General features: G+C 40.9%; 1 protein-coding gene across 10 annotated transcripts in view; it reads left to right on the top strand.

The window, feature by feature from the left end:
- Window positions 1-23525, top strand: part of MCF2 (MCF.2 cell line derived transforming sequence) — a 201900-nt gene that overhangs the window by 127360 nt on the left and 51015 nt on the right. For all 10 annotated transcript variants that reach the window (XM_088465800.1, XM_088465799.1, XM_088465803.1 and 7 more), the window contains 5 exons: window positions 10217-10305; window positions 14628-14694; window positions 19198-19313; window positions 20256-20325; window positions 21660-21752. In XM_088465800.1, the coding sequence (XP_088321926.1) occupies window positions 10217-10305; window positions 14628-14694; window positions 19198-19313; window positions 20256-20325; window positions 21660-21752 (435 nt within the window). The remainder of the gene's footprint in view (window positions 1-10216; window positions 10306-14627; window positions 14695-19197; window positions 19314-20255; window positions 20326-21659; window positions 21753-23525) is intronic.

Below are 23525 nucleotides of genomic sequence, written 5' to 3'. Positions count from 1 at the left end.
GATATACAAATCCAATGTTAGTAAATGAAGGTATCCAATTGTCCTCTATGTGAAAACATTGATGTTTTCCAGAAATTCTATTTCATTTCAAATTCCTTTTTCTGTTCGATTTGACATTCGATTTGGCTTTTAGTAAATCCCTTCATAAAAAATCAAACCAAAATCAAAAGCAAAATCGAACAGAAAACAAAATCGAACCATAGTAAATATACCCCCTGGTGCGTCCTAATCACATCGCATTGGGACTAAGAGTAGCACTGTTTGGTGTGACTGCAGCAAAGATGTTATGAGGACACATTTGTATTTAAAGGAAAGTGTGTTTCTATTAAAAACCACTTTAGAGACTTGATGAAACATTTATTATAAAATCTTTTTTTTTGGGGTATCCATTAATTGGAGTTTAACTCCAATTAATGGCAAATCTCCTTTTTGTCCTGCTGATTTCCAGTGGAATATCTACCCTAACTCTACCAGCATATTTCTAGCATTTAAATTTACTAAAGTGGGAGTTTTTAGAGGTGAGTTTTAGAGAGAGATGTTGCCCATCAGATTCTACTTAACATTTAACTAGCACCTTCTAAAAGATAATAGCTAAAATCTGATTGGTTGCTATGGGCAACATCTCTTCTAAAACTCACTTCTAAAAACTCTCACTTTAGTAAATTTACCCCTATGGGCTGAATTCAAAATTAGAGGCGAAAAGTGCCGTTAGGAGAAAAGCTTCCGCGGATTCGGACTTTCCGCCTGTTTTCAAGCATCTCCATATTCAAATCAAGGACGATTTTGCCTAAGTGGAAAGTCAATGCATTGTAATAGTTGGAAAAGTATCTCCTATGAATAGCAGGAGAAAAATAGTGCAAAATTGTTATTTTGGGGTGCAAACCTGGGAAAACAACTGAGAACCCTTGGGACAACCCCCCAAAAGACAAATAAACCAAAAAATTACCCCAGAACACCCCAAAAAAGTACTTTAATTTTGGGCATGAAAAAGTGGGGGGACAACTATAAAAACTAGCTAAATAGACTTCTTGGGGTGCTGTAAGGAGGGACCAAGTGTTTTTGAGATTGCAGGTGCATGTATGAGAGTGTTTTTTTCAAGTTTTTTAAAAGTTCACTTTACAGACATAAAAATATGCTTTCACCTATTTTCAAGTACCCCAAATTTGACTGGACTACTTATTTTCACCCAAAAATACTGCTTTATGCTATTCTTCACCACTTTTTGCAAAGACGCTAATAAGAAGCAATTTAAACTACTTAAGTACACCAAACACTTGTATTAGGGCTATTAGTACACATCTACATTGATTCCCTATGTTAGTGCATCTTTTTTGGGGGTACAGACTGAGTTCCCCAATTCTGACAGTACTTTCTGCCTGTTCCGCATTCGCCGCTTTCTGTTTTCGCCTGTTTAGGAATTGAATAGGGCGAAAAGCGGGGACTCGCACGGACAGTTTTTGCCTCTGAAACAGGCGAAGGAGGCAGAAAGTCGGACAGGCGAAACTTTTCCGACTTTTCGCCTCTAATTGTTATACGGGCATTAGTGTTAAATCTTTCTCAATTGTATCAAACACTTTTTAAAATGTCATAACAATGGAAAGTACTAGATTTCCAGCAGAAGGCAATGATACACAATGAGAATCAGGTTTATTTACAAACGTGCACAAACGCACAGTAGCAGCACAAAGGGCCTGATTGTGAATGGTTCGCACTGATGATGTCTGATGCCGTTTATGTCCTGCATACTGTATGCATCTAAGTTGCACTGCGCATGCGACCTGAGCCAGTGTGCACACACTTGCAGTTGCAATTCAGATGCACGGTCTCAGAAATGTCTTGCAAATGTATTGTGCGTAGCTCAATGGTGACAGGAAATTGGCTTAGCAGGTGCTCGGAGATAGTGCATCTCATGAGCGTGTTATAGGAGTCGCTGAAGTGGTTGCGAAGTCAGGCACATAATCGCTCATATTGGAGGCCATACTCTGATGGAGAACCTGAACCTAACATAATGCTGGTGCATGTTTCAATGATTCGATTGATGGTTGTTTTAAAGACACACCAAGCAGTATTTGAGTATCTGAAGGCGGTCAAAGTGGGCACCTTAGTCCTGGCACAGTCAGACACACAGCTGTACACCAGGGGAAGGGCTTGTAGCAGCATTTGCATAAAGTCGCAGATACGGACGCCAGCAACTTCTGTGCAAATGCAAGTATAGATTTGTATTGGTCCAAGATAGCAGCATTTGCAAGGGATGCGGTCAATATCCCAACCGCGGGGATTCCGGTGCTCAGAATGCAGGTGCCGGAATCCCGACACTTGTCAGAATCCCAACTCCGGCGTCTCGACTGCTGGAATCTTGAAGGTTAGCAGCGGAGTTAGGATTGGGCACTAGGGAGAGGGTTAGGGCTAGGCACTAAGGGGGGAGGGTTAGGTTTAGAGTGCAGGGATGGGGAGGTTAGGTTTATGAACTAGGGGGGAGATCAGCTTTAGGCATCGGGGAGGGGACGGTCAGGGTAGGGAGAGGGGGGAGAGTTAGAATACTGACCGACAAATGACGGTATTCTAACCCTGTCGGGATGCCGGCGTCGGGATTCTGACCACCGGGATCCCGAGCACCGGCATCCCGTACCCATACCATTTGCAGTGGAGCCAAAGTGTCCACTGTTATTTTTCAACAAATGGGAGGAATTTGCTAATTGCAGTATAAATTTGTCACATGCATGCACCTAGTTATGGACTTGTGTGCAATAACTTTTTATTTTTGAAATAATTTTTGACATAAATGAATCTAAACTGAGCAATTATTTATAAAAACTTGAAAAGTTGAAATTAGCAGGTTAGAGTTTGAAGTAATGTTCAGTCTTTCCATCATGCACGTTTCCAGGAGGGTATGCACAGCTTGGCACAGAATTATTTTCCGGAGGCAGCTGCACCTGCCAGGAAGTGGGCACGTACTTTCAAATGTCCACACTGAACGAGTAGGCGCAGTTTGGCAAATGAAACAGCGGTGGTATATTTTTTATGAAGTTTTTGTAAATGATTCTCACTGATTCATAATTAATCTTAATATTATTTGGGGGTTCAAAATAAAATGATGTATGGTTCGAGTTCTAAGACATTTATATGATAAACTCAAGCAGTGTTTTCTGGTGCCATTGAGTTTATAATACAATAGTATACCGCGCTCTAATACTTGTGCTGGGACATTAGTGTAACACAAACCGAATTAAATATATTAACATTTATTTATTCAATGTTGAACAATTAATAAGACAAAAACATAAATCATAAAAAGAATTTACTAAAACAATTGCACATATATCTCTAATATTTTCTCATAGAACAATTAGATATTCAAATTCACATTATGAGTATATAATATTTCCTAATGCATAAAAAAGGTAATCAAAAATAAAAAAGAGTTGATCAAACTCTCTAAAGCAGGGGTGGGGAACCTTTTTTCTGCTGAGGGCCATATTTATATATTTGTAACATTATTCGCGGGCCTGGTGCAGGTCCTGATTGGGGCGAGGCCACAATCACCGGTGATTACAGCAATGCCCGGAGCATTCTGAGAATGCTCCGGGAGGCTTTAAGGCGGTGGTGTGCCTGACTGCTGCATAGATTCTGGCTGCAGGGTGCCATTCTAGGTACCCTGCTAGCCAGATGAGGCTAGCAGAAAAAAGTTCAGAGGGCCAGACCAAATGATTCTGCGGGCCTTATAAGGCCCCCGGGCCTGAGGTTCCCCATCCCTGCTCTAAAGTATTGTTAAATAGGAATGATGATTCCAATGTGCAGCAGCTATAACTTAGCAGTATAAAAGTCCAAATGTTACTGTTAGCCATAGCTAAATCCAGATTGAGGTTAATAGTATACACATAGCTGATACTGTTGCAATTAGTATCTAGATGGTGGTTACCTGGAGATTCTCTCTAAAAAACATATGGTGTTTGCAGTTTAAAACCACCTCTCCCTTAGATGTTTTAGATGGAGAGAAATTGGTCCGTCACAGTTAATTTGGTCAGAACCATCCGTTATATAGCAATCCTGCCGTTTCCTACAGCCAAAGGTGCAGTCTGTTACTTCTGCTTGTCAGCTGCTAGTGATTCCGTGTGTGTGTGTGTGTGTACACCAGTAGACAGGGTCTTGTCAGTAACTGTTACTGATAGCCCGGACTTAGCGTTGTACCTGTAAGGCGGCTTAGACATGGCATAGGAAGACGGCTTGATTAAATAAAACACCGCAATCACGGGCAACTCCTGTCTCTGTGTGGCTTGTGCGGCGTGAAGGGAAAGCGGCTAGTAGCCAGCGGTTGGTGACCACGTGTAACAACACTGTAGTTGCGGTTGGCTCCCGTCACTGCAGCAGCCTGGCGGTGTAAAGCTTACAGCAGGTAAATGGGTCTTTGTCAGTGGCCGCGTGTTCCTTTGTAGCAGGCAGCTGGACATGGATCGAATCTCTGGTGTTCCTGTAGGAGAGCAGCAATGCGTTTTGGCCTTTTTCAAGCTGGAATGCTCTCTTCTACCCATTAGGCAGTTTAAATAGCACAAGAACAGTGATCATTGGACAATTAGTTAATCAATTTTAACCATCGCTGGTCTGTCTTTATTTTCAACAAAGGTGATCCTAATGCATCTCATTTAGCCTGGAAACACAGCTATTCAACTGATCATAAACAATAGGCAATATCTGGTATGTAGTCAGGAAGCCGACGGTCGAAATGCTGACCGCTGGCTTCCCGACTGTCATATCCCGACAAGGGACTAATGATGGGCGCATATCATTATCCCTACGTTGGGATCCCGACGCCCGGCATACCGAATGAAGGTAAGCCAGGCTGCGGACAGCCGTACGAGGGGAGGAGAGGTTAGGTTACGGGCTCCTGGGGGGGGACCTAGGCCTAGGCACCCCCCCCCCCGGGAGGGTTAGGGTCAGGCTAGGGGAAGGGGGAGGTTAGGGTTAGGCACCCCCCGGGAGGGTTAGGTTTAGGGTGCGGGGAGGGGGGGGTTAGGTTTAGGCACTTACAGAGGGAGGTTAGGGTTGGGCACTAGGGGTGGGGGGGGTTAGTGTTAAGCACCCCTAACAGAGGGTTAGGGGGGAGAGGGTTAGGGATAGTAGAAATACTTATGCTGCCCATCCACTAGATGAGCTGAAAATGACTGCACGATTACGACATTGTAATCGTGCAGTCGTTTGTCAGTCTGTGATGAGCCTGCACTGAACGTGCAATCGTTCAGTGCAGGCTCATCAATCATCTTCAAACATGCTCAACATGACGTTATCGTCAGGTTGACCAGCTTGTTTGCACGATGATAGATGTTGGAAACGGCCAGCGGGCACGCGCATCGCTGGTCGTTTCCGACATAAATGTGCACGATGCGAGCACAATTTGCAAGCGATTGCACGATAACAACAACGTTATGGTGCAATCGCTTGCAGATATCGCTATGTGGATGGGCACCTTTACCTTGTCGGGATCTTCTAGTGCCGGTCTTCCGGTGTCGGGATTTCAACAGCCGAACGTAACTCGTACCGATTCCCAATCTGTCTCATTGACAGATAACTATACAACATTAAGAGATGGAAATCTTATATGCATAAATTATTTAATGAAATAAATTAATAAAAAAGTTGTATACCACATAATTTAAATGTGAAGATATAACATAGAAATTATATAAACAGCATGCACCAATTGAAAATCATATATAACCAATAATGGCTATGAGAATTATTATTTTCTTAATGTCCCAACAAAAATATGACATAACAAGGTCAAATAATTACCTAAACAATTTATGGAGAAAGGATTGATAAATATCTAATCAGCTTGTGTAAGCTTATCATTCTGAACAATAACAACCAAATGTTGTAAAGGAGAGTAGGTGGGAGAAAGTCCCCAAACGGTTTTTTATTTTATTATTATTATTTACCTCAAGAAAAGAGAACAAAACTTGAGGACCCATTATGAAGGTAATTATCTGAGTAAACAATAAATGTCCTTACAATCGACAGTTAGTAAACAGTTCTAATATTAAGAAACCGGTGTTATGAGCATACACAAATTATCAACACTACTAACAAAAATGCTGTACATAATGCATATCCCTATTGTTAGTAGCAATCCTAAATAGTATTACTGTACTCATATTGACCTTAATAAATCCAATAGTAGCATTAATTACTCTTACCTTTTCAATATAATATTATGTTAAAATAAGCCAACCTCAGATAGATAGTACAAAGAAAAAAAAAAATATATATATATATTTATTTATTATTATTATTTTTTTTTCAATGATTGGTACATAAGTATAAAAAAAAGAAACCGAACCATATATACAGGGTATTCAATATGGGAGCGATAACATCGTTTTTGCGTTAATATCGCACTTTTGATGTCATTATCGCAGGTTTGACTTTTACACCGTATTCAATTTCAAAGACTTGTTGCAGTTTTGAAGTCTTTGATAAAAAACAGGGATAACTTTTCACCATTGAATAGGTGTCGAAAAAAAGTGCAGAATTGGGGTTTAGGGGTGCAGGCTTAAAAAAAATAGCCTGCACCCCTGGGAATGACATTTAAAAAAGAACTGTGTCAAAAAAAAAAAAAAATAGGGACACCCCAAAAAATTAATTTAAAAATTGGGGTGAAAAAAAAAAAAAATGGGAAAAAATTGTTTAACAATAGGGAAATAGGTTCAGGGCTATTCTGCAAGTATGCGGCAGATGTTTTCTAGAATAGAATTATAGCAGCAGGTGCACAAATGCAGAATTTTTAAAAACTTACTTTAGGGACATAAAAATATCCTAGTAGCCATTTTCATGTACCCCAAATTTGATGGGACCACTTAAAAAAACGAAAAAAATAACCTAAGTGCTCTTCTGCATCACTTCTTCAATGTCGGGAAAAAAACACCTGCTGCGGCTATTTAAATCCCCGACTTTCAATTAAAGGCTAAAACGGGGGTACCCATAGTGTTCCCCCATGTTTTTACTACTTTAGAGGGGTCTTACAATTTTTTTAAGGAAAAATTTGTAACTTTACGCAAATCCAACTTCGGAGTTTCCCGTTTTCGTTAATTTTATATTGAATACGGGTATAAGCGGGAGCGCTCCGATACTTTAACGCAGGTAAAAACTCCGATATGAAACGTTAACTTCGACAGTGAAGTTAATGTTTCATATTGAATACCCCTCATAGAGCGATAAGGTGGGGGATGGGGAGGGGGTCATGATCGCTCCATTGACCAGACTGTACATATGGAGCAATGACACATCCCCAGCCAGCACTTCTAATAATTATATTCTAGTGCTTCATTTAGACCGTCTGGAGATAATGTTTGAAGTCTGAAAATCCATTTGGATTCGGCTTCACATAATCTCTTATATCTGTCACCACATCTTGTGGTTTTTCCTATGTTCTCTGTCCCTATGACCCTTAAACAATCAGGATTATTCTGATGAACATCAGAAAAGTGTATAGAGTCACTGTGTCTCCAGGCCTTTCTGAATATTGAGCCTATGTTCTCGAAAATGTACTATTAGTGTTCTTGTTTTGTGACCTACATATTGTATAGGGTAGGAAGGGAGGGGGGGACCTTTTTTCTGCCCAGGGCCATTTTAATATACAGTCAGGTGCATAAATATTGGGACATTGACAGAATTTTCATATTTTGGCCTCTATTCTCCACCACAATGGCTTTGAAGATGTGCTTTAACTGCAGACTTTCAGATTTAATTTGAGGGTAATTGCATCCAAATCAGGTGAACGGTGTAGGAATTACAACGGTTTCTATATGTGCCTCCCACTTTTTAGGGGCCAAAAGTAATGGGACTATCAACTCAAAAGCTATTTCATGGACATGTGTGGGCTATTCCCTCGTTATTTCATTATCAATTAAGCAGGTAAAAGGTCTGGAGTTGATTCTAGGTGTGACATTTGCATTTGGAATCAGTTGCTGTCGACTCTCAATATGAGATCCGAAGAGCTGTCACTATCAGTGAAGCAAGCCATCATTAGGCTGAAAAATCAAAACAAACCCATCAGAGAGATAGCAAAAACATTAGGTGTGGCCAAATCAACTGTTTGGAACATTCTTAAAGAGAAAGAACGCACCGGAGAGCTCAGCAACACCAAAAGACCCGGAAGACCACGGAAATCAACTGTGGTGGATGACAGAAGAATTATTTCCCTGGTGAAGAAAAACCCCTTCACAACAGTTGGCCAAATCAAGAACACTCTCCAGGAGGTAGGTGTATATGTGTCAAAGTCAACAATCAAGAGAAGACTTCACAAGAGTGAATATAGAGGGTTCACCACAAGATGTAAACCATTGGTGAGCCACAAAAGCAGGAAGACCAGATTAGAGTTTGCCAAACAACATCTAAAAAAGCCATTACAGTTCTGGAACAACATCCTATGGACAGATGAGACAAAGATCAACTTGTACCAGAGTGATGGGAAGAGAAGAGTATGGAGAAGGAAAGGAACTGCTCATGATCCAAAACATACCACCTCATCAGTGAAGCATGGTGGTGGTAGTGTCATGGCGTGGGCATGTATGGCTGCCAATGGAACTGGTTCCCTTGTATTTATTGATGATGTGACTGCTGACAAAAGCAGCAGAATGAATTCTGAAGTGTTTCGGGCAATATTATATGCTCATATTCAGTCAAATGCTTCAGAACTCATTGGACGGTGCTTCACAGTGCAGATGGACAATGACCCGAAGCATACTGCAAAAGCAACCAAAGAGTTTTTTAAGGCTATCCCCTGACCTGAATCCGATTGAGCATGCATTTCACTTGATGAAGATAAAACTGAAGGGAAAATGCCCCAAGAACAAGCAGGAACTGAAGACATTTGCAGTAGAGGCCTGCCAGAGCATCACCAGGGATGAAACCCAGCGTCTGGTGATGTCTATGTGTTCCAGACTTCAGGCTGTAATTGCCTGCAAAGGATTTGCAACAAAGTATTAAAAAGTGAAAGTTAGATTTAGGATTGTTTAGTTTGTCCCATTACTTTTGGCCCCTTAAAAAGTGGGAGGCACATATAGAAACCGTTGTAATTCCTTGACCGTTCACCTGATTTGGATGTAATTACCCTAAAATTAAATCTGAAAGTCTGCAGTTAAAGCACATCTTGTTTGTTTAATTTCAAAGCCATTGTGGTGGTGACTAGAGGCCAAAATCTGAAAATTCTGTCAATGTCCCAATATTTATGCACCTGACTGTATATAACATTATTTGTGGGTCTGGTTCAGGCCATGCCCCCTCCGCGTGACTTTACACGGGGGCGGGGCAACAATCGCCGGTGATTAAAGCAGTGCCCGCAGCATCCTGAGGATGCTCTGGGGAGCTGTAAGGACAGCGGTGTGACCGTCTGAAGCATCCTAAGGATGCTCCAGGTAGCACTGCTGCATAGATTCTGACTGCAGTGTGCCATTCTAGGCACCCTGCTGGCCAAATGAGGCTAGCAGAAAATAGCTCAGATGACCAGACCAAATGATAATGAGGGCCTTATAAGGCCCCCGGGCAGGAGGATCCCCATTTCTGGTGTAGGGCAATCACAGCTCAATACATACACAACATACGTAGATTCACAACTAATGAAGCTGTTAATATCAAAAGTAATACCTGTTCTTACTGATGATACTTTTTTACGCCTATTAACAATGGGTCTACACGTTAGACGTGTGATTACAAGAATAACATCCTTTTGGTTTGTTTGGAAGCCAAGCTTCAGTTCTCCCTGGACCATTTTTGTTATTATTAAAGGTGCTTGGAGCCAAATGGCTTTTCAAGTTTCTGGTTTTTTTCTAAACTATACTTGGTTTGGGGGCAATAATGTTAGAAAGCACTGGGTCGCATTGTAAGATTTTATAGTTTTTATTAATGATGGATTTAATCCATCTCGATTCATTATTGAATTGAGAGATAAACAATAGGGAAGTGTCTTTTTTAATAGATTTGTTTGTGTATTTTTATTCATCGTGTTATCCTGAGCAGAGTTTGATTCCATCCAACTCAATATTACAATTGTCACAAGGGTCAGTATTGTTAGATTTAAATTTGTGTACTTTTTCAGCATGAATCTTTGCATTCTCTATCAATACTAAGGGGTAACCCCTATCTAGGAAATTATCCTTCAATTTATCAGCATGTAGATGTGTTTATGCTGTAAAGGAAATGATGGGAACATTTCTCATTTCAGATTGAAGTGATGCACGATTATCAGGAGAAGCGAAATTCATTGCAATTATTTATTTCAGAAAGTGAAGACAGTTTGGATATTCTTAAAGGGTAATTGTTCTATGTTGATGATTTATTGTGTATTCATGTGTAGCACTGGTATGACCTCGATGTGAGTACTGTGTACCGTTCCGGTAGTCCTATTTCTAAAAGAATTGAGTGAACAGCCGAACGTATCTACCTTATGGAAGATGAGGGAGATAGGTGATATGAATCAAACATTTAAACACAGGAAATGTATTATTAGAGTTTATTAATGCAATATTGTTTTTCAAAAATAAGGGTTCTATAACAAGGAGAGAAACTAAGAATTTGTAAGAAGAAAGACTGAAAGGTAATATAAGGAAGAACTATTTTTTTTAATTAAAAAAAAAAGGGTGATTGATCCATGGAATAAAGTAAAAAAAAAAGTGAACAATGCATGGGGCAAGCATATTGGTATTGTTAAGACTAATGCTGGGTACGAACTTACCTGATAGAGTAACCAAACGACCATCCGATTTGGTAAGCAATACACACTTAGTAATCGGCCGCTTGATATATCTGGGCTGACATCACAACTGGATGAGCATTTAAACTTGACCGCCCAGTTGTGATGTCAGTTCGGCGGTCCCTGAAGCCAGTGTACGGGTGGTCGGCAGGTCGTCTGTACACACATGCAGGTGCACCAATACATCTGCATGATATATCGGCATCGGCTGTGGTACAGGGTTGATCTGATATGTCTGTGAACAAAGTTGTTCACAGACATATCGGGTGTACACACCTGTTGATCCGCTACTGATAGATCATTCATTGTTCGATCAAACAATATATCCATTAGTGTGTACCCCCTAGAAACCCAACCACCTAGAAACCCAACTCCCAAAAAACCTAAAACTTTCCCCTCTACTCAGAAAAAACACACGCTATAAGCAAAGATACACACACACACGAGAAGGGCCTACTAGACGTATCCGTAGGTCGTTATACAGTATGTCACCAAATTCTGTGCCTGTACATTTGATTAAATACATGGGTGAACAGCTTATACAGAGCTGGCACCTGGTGATAGGTGGATTGCAAGGAGCCCTTTACTGATTCCACAGTCTCCACAGAGATAATTGCTAAGCTAATTTTAATCAGCCCAGTTAGATCCAGTTTGATCCAAATCTGATTGTTCAGAATGATCTTTTGGGAAGGCCGACACACATATAGTTGATCAACAGGACCACATTGGCCAACAATATACCTGTATGTACACGTGACCCATACACAGTGCTATTTTTCAGCAGGACCAAGCAGGAACTCTGGGCCTGATTCAGCAAGGAACACACGGATGCAGACGCACGCAATCAGTTGATGGTTTTGCTCTGTGCATGCATCGCAGTGCACGTGTGCGAACCGGGCCAGGGAGATGGAGTATGCGTATGGCGGGAGTCCGCAGCCCCAGGGACAAGGGATTGACAGAAAGTGCGGTTTGTGGGAGGTGGCAGGGGAGTGGTCGGGCAAACGCAGGCATGCCTGTGTGTTTGGACGGCGTTTCAGGGGCGTGCATAATTAAGTCCTTGCTGCTGGCGGACGCAGCCTGAGGTCTAGTTGCAGACAGTAAGTCTCGCTATGTCTGCGGGAGGGTCAGGTCAACCACTATTGTGCGTATGGGTCCGATGGTTCTCAATGTTATCGATGTTTCCGCTGTCTTGCCAGGTATAGAGGACGCAAGTAATGTGTGTGTGTATGTATATATATAATTTATTAAATTGTTTTTCTATGGCTCCACCCACAGTTCCTGAACCTATTTTACCAGAAAAATAGCCCTCCAATATCTGCCCAAACCACATTCAAGTACAACCAATCCCTGTGCAGATCCACCCATCTATGTTGCCATTAATACACAGCTTTAACAAGTTTCTGATAGGCCAAACCAATAATAGGGCTATCGCAGTGATGAACGCACGTCCGTATTACAGAGCGTATCTGCACTGAGCATGCTACAGAGCCCAGCACCCGCAACTGCGTGTGGATCAGCGTTGTATGCAAATCATTTGCATCTCTGTTTGCAGCTGAAAGAGAGCAAATGGCCGGGAACGAGGCTTTAATGTATAGGCAAAGTTTATCAAGGATGTGTTGACAGAATTGGGGGATATGCAGAGTTACTCATAAAGTGCGCACACTGAGAATGATGACGTCTATGAGACCAGGTGTGCAAATAGATGAGCTCCAACCTCATAGATGCGTACATATGGCATATGGACAAATATCTGTATTTAGCTCCATAGATACAATGCGGGAGCAATTACAACTGATTTACATTGTGTACAATCACCAAAGTGTGCACCATAAAGAACTAAGGGCCTCATTTATTAAAGAGTTTTATCACTCACGAGTGATAATACTCACTGCATATGATAAATGGTGCTCCAGCCAATCAGCTCCCAAGTGTCATTTTCAAGCAGATGACAGTTGGGAGCTGATTGGCTGGAGCACCATTATCATACACTCAATGTGAATGTTAAAACTCATTGATAAATACGGCCCTGACTAGCTAGGCCAAACAGCTTGGATGATTTCATTGTGATTCACACCACAGTTGAACCTGTATATTTAAACAAGTATACATGGTATACATATGACCAGTTCTCCAACCTAAAATGATCCCGTCTTTCTCCAATGTACTCATTTACTATATTGCAAGAATTCTAAAATCAGTGAGGCTAGTGTAATCTACCAACTGTATGTGATGCTTCAATATATTCAGTGGGAAGATACATGAGTTGATGACAATACAGAGCAGATTAAAGACACTAAATATATGTTGATATTACGGGCAATTCAGCATCATCTACATATCAGCTGTATCTCCAGTTGCTGTTGAGTAGGGGGTGGGGGTAACTGGATGTTAGCGTATAGTATAAGTGTTCTGAGTCATGGGTGTATAGTCGATTTTCGGGCTATTCAGAGATGTACAAAGAGATCCATCTGATTGCAGACTGGGGGCGGGATGTACTAAGCATCGCATCCGCGATGCGGCACATCCCGCCTCTCATCGGGTACATACCACACTTGATTACTGCCAAACCATTGAGTCCCTATATGCTGCACCCAACAAAAAACATTTTAATTTACTTATGCAAACAAATACTTTATATTTCAGCCAAATCTTGGCCTTCTCCAACACCTCTGCATGTGTTAGGGCAGTTATGGGCCACAGGCAGCCCTAGGGCTCTGGCCCCCAATATCTTTCTGCTTTATTGTCAAATTTGTTATTGAAGATAAGATTCTCATTCATGTATTGTTTTAATTTATTACCAAGATCAGAGGTTCCTAAACTCAGTCCTCAAGGCACCCAAACGGTCCAGGTTTTAAGGATATCAGTAATTGAGCACAGGTGATTTACGCCCCCATTTAGTAACGAGTTTTATCACCAAAACGAGTGATAAATGTCACTGTGTATGATAAATGCTCCAGCCAATCACCTCCCAACTGTCAACTGTTAGAAAAATGACAATTGGGAGGTGATTGGCTGGAGCACAATTTATCATACACAGTGACATTTATCACTCATTTTGGTGATAAAACTCATTACTAAATGGGGGCCTTAATTAGTACCCCAGTCATTTTGATTTAGCCATCTGTACTCTGTCATTGATATCCTTAAAACCTGGACTGTTAGGGTGCCTTGAGGACTGTGTTTGGGAACCACTGACCTAGATTATGGGTAATGTGTTGCCCCTTTGAAGATTAGAGGGTCACCCATGCAGCCGCTGTAAGTTGATTTTTAACCTCGCAGTTCACAAGCAATGTTGACCATGTAGTTCGTCCCTGCAGAAATGTGCTACTGTACTGTGCAAAGGCGGTGGAAGCAGCCACAGCCCATGAGCTGTCTTGGGACTGCTTATCTCTGAAAACTGCAGGGTGTGGAGGGATAATATAACTTATGCATTGTTCTGTCACAAGGGTTATCTCCTGGATGTTTCACTGCTGCTTTGAAATCTCATTTTTTATTTTCTCATAATATTTCTCTAGTAAAGTTATGAAAAATATTAATTTTGAAAGTATGAGATCCCAGCCCGGGACTATTACCTGTTTGGTTAGATAATTACTTTCTTTTTGTTGCTATTGCCTATCTCACAGGTTCTTAAACTCGGTCCTCAGGACCCCAAACACTGCATCTTTTCCAGGTCTCCTCACAGAATCACTAGTGAAATAATTAGCTCCACCTGTGGATCTTTTAAAATGTGTCGTTGAGAAACAAATACACCTGTGCACCTGCCAGGAGACTTGAAAATGGGAACGATGTGGGGTCCTGAGGACCGAGTTTGAGGACCTATCTAATACTTGGTCAAACCACTGAAAATAGGTTTAAAGGTTCATTTTGTTTTGTTTTGTTCCAGGCATGTCATCCATGAGCTAATAGAGACTGAGCGGATTTATGTAGAAGAACTTTACACGGTTTTATTGGTGCGTTGCTCTATGATCTTCAGTGTGACTCTTATAGATTCATCATTCATTCTTAATCCTTGATATGCAATGTGGTTGAGCTAGTGCTTTTGGGTCATAAGTATTCACTCTGTTTTGAGAATTAGCAAAAATGATATAGCACATACAGTCAGGTGCATAAATATTGGGACATTGACAGAATTTTCATATTTTGGCCTCTAGTCACCACCACAATGGCTTTGAAATGAAACAAACATGATGTGTTTGAATTGCAGACTTTCAGATTTAATTTGAGGGTAATTACATCCAAATCAGGTGAACGGTGTAGGAATTATAACGGTTTCTATATGTGCCTCCCACTTTTTAAGGGGCCAAAAGTAATGGGACAAACTAAACAATCCTAAATCTAACTTTCACTTTTTAATACTTTGTTGCAAATCCTTTGCAGGCAATTACAGCCTGAAGTCTGGAACACATAGACATCACCAGACGCTGGGTTTCATCCCTGGTGATGCTCTGGCAGGCCTCTACTGCAAATGTCTTCAGTTCCTGCTTGTTCTTGGGGCATTTTCCCTTCAGTTTTGTCTTCATCAAGTGAAATGCATGCTCAATCGGATTCAGGTCAGGGGATTGACTTGGCCATGGCATAACATTCCACTTTTTAGCCTTAAAAAACTCTTTGGTTGCTTTTGCAGTATGCTTCGGGTCATTGTCCATCTGCACTGTGAAGCGCCGTCCAATGAGTTCTGAAGCATTTGACTGAATATTAGCATATAATATTGCCCGAAAAACTTCAGAATTCATTCTGCTGCTTTTGTCAGCAGTCACATCATCAATAAATACAAGGGAACTAGTTCCATTGGCAGCGATACATGCCCATGCCATGACACTACCACCACCATGCTTCACTGATGAGGTGGTATGTTTGGATCATGAGCAGTTCCTTTCCTTCTCCATACTCTTCTCTTCCCATCACTCTGGTACAAGTTGATCTTTGTCTCATCTGTTCATAGGATGTTGTTCCAGAACTGTAATGGCTTTTTTAGATGTTGTTTGGCAAACTCTAATCTGGTCATCCTGTTTTTGTGGCTCACCAATGGTTTACATCTTGTGGTGAACCCTCTATATTCACCCTTGTGAAGTCTTCTCTTGATTGTTGACTTTGACACATATACACCTACCTCCTGGAGAGTGTTCTTGATTTGGCCAACTGTTGTGAAGGGGTTTTTCTTCACCAGGGAAATAATTCTTCTGTCATCCACCACAGTTGATTTCATTGGTCTCAGGTCTTTTGGTGTTGCTGAGCTCTCCTGTGCGTTCTTTTTTTTTTAAGACTCTTCCAAACAGTTGATTTGGCCACACCTAATATTTTTGCTATCTATCTGATGGGTTTGTTTGATTTTTCAGCCTAATGATGGCTTGCTTCACTGATAGTGACAGTTCTTTGGATCTCATATTGAGAGTTGACAGCAACTGATTCCAAATGCAAATGTCACACCTAGAATCAACTCCAGACCTTTTACCTGCTTAATTGATAATGAAATAACGAGGGAATAGCCCACACCTGTCCATTTAATAGCTTTTGAGTTGATAGTCCCATTACTTTTGGCCCCTTAAAAAGTGGGAGGCACATATAGAACCGTTGTAATTCCTACACCGTTCACCTGATTTGGATGTAATTACCCTCAAATTAAATCTGAGAGTCTGCAGTTAAAGCACATCTTGTTTGTTTCATTTCAAAGCCATTGTGGTGGTGAATAGAGGCCAAAATATGAAAATTCTGTCAATGTCCCAATATTTATGCACCTGACTGTATACGACTATATACAGTACTTGCTAAAATTACTACATTGGTGAAATTCCTAAGAGTAATAATTTTGGAGAAAGCCTGTAAATTAATTTGCCAGGTGAGTGCTGTCTGTCTGTATGTGCCCCATAGGATGCACTAACGGTACCATGTGATCCTGCCACTAGGACTGAGGACCTCATTCAGAGTCGGTCGTAAGAGGCCGCCTGGTCGTACGCATCCGATGTTTTCAAACCACGCATGCGTACGGTTAGTTGTGCGCATGTGCGTTCGAGAACTTGCGATCCAAAATGTTGTAGATCGTACGGCTTACGAGCAGGAAGTGGCTTCTGAGAGTTGATTGAAATGAAAGGCCGTTTGTGGGTGGTGACGGGGGTGGTGGTCTGAAAACGCAGGCGTTCCTCACCGTTTTCAGGGCGATTTAGGGGCGTACATAAATTTCCTGCTATGACCGACATAGAAGGCTGGAAGCAGTAAAACATCACTCTGCTCGCAGGTTAGAGGCCTGGCTGATCGTACAGCTTGAGGTTGGGTATGTGCTCTCTCAAGCCTCAGAGTACAATTGATACTATCGAATGTTACTGATGTTACGAGTGATGTTTCTATTTTGAGCCACACCATGCAAGCAGCTAATAATCGTTTGTTGTAGCTAATAACACTGCTAATTGGCATGTAATTGATTCAGCTGCATTTGCATTAGCGAATAATAAGAATAAATATATTTCATGGGGATGGCTTATTCTATGCGTTTTTTTGCTAATTTTTGGTGTAATATGCACACTACACAAGCGGCCGCAACCATCAGAAGAAAATGAACATACAGCGACTGACAATGACTGACAACGATTGACTCGATCGCTAGCTGCTATCACTCGCTAGCTAGAGGAGGTGCATTGTTCACGTATGTGCGTCACTTTGGTTGCGACCGACCGGCCGTGCGATCACTTCCTTTTTCAGTTTTGCGGTCGTTAGGCGTACGACCGAGCGCCCGCTTACGACTGACTCTGAATGAGGTCCTGAGTGCTGAACGGCCAGATTCTGTACAATTTGGCCACATACAGTATATGTATGGCAACATCAGAAATAGTGCATATTTCTCAGCGCACAGGCCGGGTGACAAGATCGGGGAACAATTTATAAATGACACAGTTCAGTGAAAATGATGATGAGATGGATACAAGGAGACTACCTGGTGAAAGAAAATAAAAATATAATTTCATAATAATCAGGCAATAACATTAATGGAAGCATAAAAACTGTAAACAACTCTGTCGGTATAATTAAAGCAGAGTCATTATTGTAACGTCAGTAATGACTAGTATCAGTCAATATCTAATTAGCAGCACAGTGAGAAAACATGAAGGATAGGAAATGTAACATTGTAACATGAATGTACTTGATGTGACCAGATTTGCCTAATTTATTTATAGGAGACTATGGGGTTTATTTTTTGCCATATTTGTGGTGGGACTTAAAGCGGCATTTATTTTTTTAAAAGGCAAAACCTGGTATGTTGGGTTGGAAAATATATTTTCAAACTGAAGACCTTAAAAAAATTTGCTGCTTTAACTCCGGCCACAAAAATCACACACTAATAAAAAACACTCGATTCTCTTTTGACCAAACAAAAGAAAAATCATTGTATATGTGTGGAACTATCACTCATTTGTCAGCCATTATATACTCTGTGTATCTGCATGCAGACCAACTGGTAATAAACGATTATGAGGTATGTACAGGAAACTGAAAATAAATGTAATTACAGTTCTATATAACTTTATTTATAGTTTTACTTACAGTATGTAAGGTGTTTTATTTTCTGTCAACAGGAGTAACCGAGATGGCGGTGAGAAGGAAGACACGTAGTATTTCTAAGTGACACGTGGGGGAGATGTAATAAGCCTTGGAAGGTGATAAAGTGGAGAGTAATAAAGTACCATCCAATCAGCTCCTAACTGCCATTTTTTAAAACACAGGGCCAGATGTATTAAGCTGTGCAAAGTGATAAACTGGAGAGTGATAAACCACCAGCCAATCCGCTCCCATCTGTCATTTTAGAAAAACAGCCTGTAACATGACAGTTGGGAGCGGAGTGGCTGATCGTTTATCACTCTCCAGTTTTATCACTTTTAAGAGCTTAGTACATCTCCCCCACAGGGATCTATTTACTCAGCAGTGTTAGGAGACAGAGTGAAAAGTGATAAGGTGCCAGCCAATCATCTCCCAACTGTCATCTCACAGGCTGTGTTTGAAAAATGACGGTTGGGAGCTGATTGGCTGACACCTTATCACTTTTCACTCTGTCTCCTAACACTGCTTAGTAAATAGACCCCACAGTTTTTAAAGTGACAGCTATGATCTGGTTGGTTGTTGCTTTACCTCCATCCACTTTATCCCTCTCCTAGACTTAGTACATCTCCCCCACAATCTGCCTGACAACTCACGAAAGAGGGATAGGAGGGGAACAGGGTTGAGGCTTCTTGTCTTGTTGATAAAGTAACAGTCCATGTTCCTGCACCCAGTGATAAGGAAAAATAATATACGTTTGGCACATTCACTGTAGGACAGAAATCTGACAAGCATCCTTTCATTTTGTACTGTCACATTTTCCAGTCAGCCAATTACAGGAAGCTGAGGGGGTCATGTTTCTGTATTATAATGTGAATAAGTAAATAATATGACCTGATTTATCATTAAACCAATGTTTGTTTTTCCAGGGATACAGAGCTGAGATGGAGAACCCAGCAATGATCCATTTCATTCCACCGTCTTTGAGAAACATGAAGAATATTCTCTTTGGAAATATGCCAGAGATATATGAATTCCACAATAAGTAAGGAAACACATTTATACTGTCATATAGAAATCCAAGGGGTAGGCCTTAAAGGTGAACTGAGCTTCATCTGCATCCCAACTCTGGGTAGAGAAAATCTGATTTAACAAGTAACATAAAACATTCCGTAAATCCGCATATTGATCCACAGTCACTGTCTTTGTCAGAAAACAGTAAACTAAGATTTAGTGGCTGTGGCCTTGTTTCCACCAACAATGAGATAACCAGATATTATCTAGAGCAATGAATCACTACAGGATGTACACTGCACAGTTTCTCTCTGCAGAGCTGGTACAGCTCATTCATGTGTTTGTATAGTCATCTGTGACTTCAGCTTATTCTTCATCACCTCTAACAGGTGAAGGTTAGGACTTTGGCTTGGACACTGTACCATGTTCTCCTCTTCATAAATATTGTATTTCCCATTTGTTTTCACAATGTTAGGGTTAGGTTTGAGCTAGGGTTAAAGTAAGCCTGTGGTAAGGTTACAGTGAGGGATAATTACTTCGTCAATGTAACACTGTGTGGTTGGCATGCCGTCTACTGACATTCTGGCAATGTCTACATTCTGGCATTCAGAACATGTCTACATCCTGAACATCGATGTTTTGTACCACACTCTGACCCTCATGCTATATGAACCAAATTCAATGAAGCTTAATAGCAGAGAAAGACAACCTGAAAGTAACCTGTAGTATGTACAGGTGCACCTCCAAAATAGAGTCCACACACCAGGACATCTGTTACATCAGGTGGCAAATTGGTTACATTCGTATCGCTGTGTGTGGGGGCACCGGGACAACCTTCCCGGCTTACCCTGCCATTGATCTGGCACTGTTTAACTCAACAATGGTATCATCACTGTATATTACTGCGAACATACTGCTAATTTATCTTTGTCACCTCTGACTTGCAAAGTGTTTTGTTTTGTATTTTAACTAGAGTATTTCTACTGAGCCTAGAAAACTGCATAGGAGCACCGGAGAGAGTTGGGTACTGCTTCTTAGAAAGGGTAGGTACACAAATCGTGCATAGCCTGGACTAGATTTACATTAGGAGAGCTCACAAAGAATTCCGGCACCACTTTTCCCTCCCTCTTACGACTACGATAGCACCAATTTACCATGCTTTTTATTTTATAAACCTATTATTTTCATCGTATCTGCAGTAGATTTAAAGCACGCTCACCAATTTTGCCTGCCCATTTCTGTTGGTCCAAAATTATTGCAATCCCAATAATAATCTCATAATAATCTTGCGGGCCCGTGATCTGCTAGTGCAGACATCTGGACCAGTCTATGTATTAACAATTACATAATAAAAGAGCACATACAATTCAAACTAAAATGCAAGTTTATACATACTGTATGTTGTATGTACAGTTAATGTTATGCTACATTGCAGCTGAGTATATGCTACTGTTAACTGTATATAAATAGCTCTTGGATATAGCATGTAATAGAAAACTGAAATATCTATTAAGCTAATTCACACAAAATTATCAATATACTTCCTGCCCAAATACCTGTGGAGGATGTTTTAGGTGAATAACTACTATAGAAGATTGCCAGAAGAAATAAAACCACTTTCTGCAGAAAAAATATCAAATAATTTGATTCCTCAGAGCCAATACAGTTACTGAATGGTACAGATGACTTATCACTGTAAATGTATAAGCTTGCCAAATATCCTATGTCTAGAGATCTATTCACATGACTCTGCATATCTCTAATACAATTTTTTGTTATTTTATCATTAAATACAAGTGGATCAGGAGGTCCGAGCTGTAATTAGACCTTTAGTTTTGCTGTGTTACACAAACTATTGTCAAACTAAATCAAGTACAGGTTGAGTCTCCCATATCCAAAATGCTTGGGACCAGGGGTATTTTGGATATTGGAATATTCCGTTGTTTGGAATATGTGCATACTATAATGTAATATCTTGGGAATGGGACCCAAATCTATACACAGAATGCTTTTATGTTTTATATACACCTTATACACACAGCCTGCAGGTCATTTTATACAATATTTTTAATAATATTGTACATCAAAAAAAGTTTGTGTACATAAATGAAATTCATTTATGTTTCATCTACACCTTATACATGAAGGTTATTTTATACTATATTTTTAATAATTTTGTGCTTTAAACAAAGTTCTTGTACATTAAACCATCAAAAATCAAAAGTTTCACTATCTCAGTCATGCTAAAAATATTCCGTATTTCGGAATATTTGGATATGGGAGACTCAACCTGTATTGTAATAGTTAGTATTTACAGTCCACTGCTTAGATATGTTCAGGGACATTTTGCTAGAACTCTCTTTTCCTTTATTTGCAGAGAGAATATTTCCAGATGTATGAGAAGTATTGTCAGAATAAACCTCGCTCAGACTCCCTCTGGAGACAGTTTTCAGATAGTGTTTTTTTTCAGGTATGTCAGATATTATTAATATTATTATTATTATAGTTGCAAACACGCAACCACCACAACCGTGGAAGCAGCCATTTTGTGGCATGAACAATTATTCATGATATTGTAGCCTTAGACTTGTTGCATCACTTTTTCTCTTATGCCTAAAATAGGTACTGCTGTACACCTAAAGATTATCTTTCCAACCAGTTGGATGGTTGGAAAGAAAATCTGGTAAGATATGGGAGCAAATGACAATCGGCCATTTTCTCCCAAGCGTCGGGAAATAGACGGAAGTTCAGACAAATCTGTTAAATCAAACGTAATGTGTCTAAATTACCATTTTCGTCCATTTTCCGACATTTGGAAGTAATGTTATTTAATTGTGAACTATTGCTTAGATAAGTATTTTCCTAGCTTTGTTCCCATTACTTCTCAATATAAAAATAAATTTTTACCTATTCTCAGCTACTTTCACATAGCAATAGTAAAAATTATTCCTCATCATCCTATCTGAAGGACACTGCTAAACTGACGCTGGATTAGGTTGGCTGGGCCACAGGAGTAGGCACTAGAAAGTTAATCTGATTGGCTCCATCCCCACTTATCCCCTCCCACTTCCCTGAAGCCTCAGTTCTTTCCTAGTGCCTGTGGAGTGAGGCACTATGGGCCTGATTCAGCTTTGGGAATAGAGTAAGATATAACACCTAACTGATCATCTTGGTGAAACCATGCTGCACTGCAGGAGGGGCAGATGTAAAATGTTCAGAGAGAGTTAGATGTGGGAGGGGTGTGCCCAAACTGACATCTAAATTGCAGTGTAAATATAAAGCTGTGCAGTATTTGTGGGCTACATGCAAAAGCAGCCAGTATTTACCCTACATGCAAAATAAAATGTATGTATTTGCACCCCTTGCATTGCAACATGGTTTGTCCTGGTTCACAGTTACATGCTCTTTCTCACTCTATTCCCAAAGCTGAATCAGGCCCTATATTTACAGTTTCTTAATTAACTTTATTTTACTTTTTTTTATTTGCCTTTTGCCTTTCATAGAACAGTATTATCAGCCAGCAATGGTGATGAGCCACCCCCCTTCCTCCTTGACGGTCTCTCGTTGGTTGGGACACTGAGGAGCCATTGCACCAGACCAGTGCTGCAGCTCTGGACAGCCACCGACTGCTGAGCAGGTTTGAGTGGTTGTGGGCTTCCCAAGGGAAAAGGAGAAAAAAAAAAAAATTACTCAAGTCTTTTTTGTTTCGCAAGAGCTTCCTTATGTCCAGCCAGGGGTGCCAAGAGGGGGTGGGAGGGGTACTAATTACCTGCTTGATGAAGGGGCCCTAGCTGCCTGTGAAAGCTGGGGCATACCTGTCAGCATCTGCCAGTGTCACCTCTCAGCTGCTGTGTGCTGGACTGCAGTGTTACCAGGGAGGCTGCTGCCACTGATTAGCAGATTGGCAGCAGCAGTCTCCTCTGGCTGTGCGGGGGGAAAAGGGTAAGCCTCACTATGGCCCTGCATCCAGCATTGGCAATTGCTTGGGAAAACAAGACTCTTGGATTGAGCAGTTGGCCTCAGGCATGCAATCTGATGCTGATTCTGCCGAGATACTAGCTTTGGTTGACCAGATCCAATAGGCCTCAGTATATATAGGTGATGCGGCTTTGGATGTAGCCTCACTGTTGTCAAGGATTTCAGCTCTGGCAGTCTCGGCAGGCGAATCCGGAGTCCAGGCGCACCCTGGAAGCTGTTCCGTTACGTTTGAGGGAGACACGCTGTTTGGGCCGGAACTCACTAA

Source organism: Taudactylus pleione, unplaced genomic scaffold (genome assembly GCF_031769625.1).
Source record: "Taudactylus pleione unplaced genomic scaffold, aTauple2 ptg000064l, whole genome shotgun sequence".
NCBI classification, from domain to species: Eukaryota; Metazoa; Chordata; class Amphibia; order Anura; family Myobatrachidae; genus Taudactylus; species Taudactylus pleione.
Note: the sequence above shows the minus strand (reverse complement) of the source record. Positions and strands in the feature narration are given on the sequence as shown.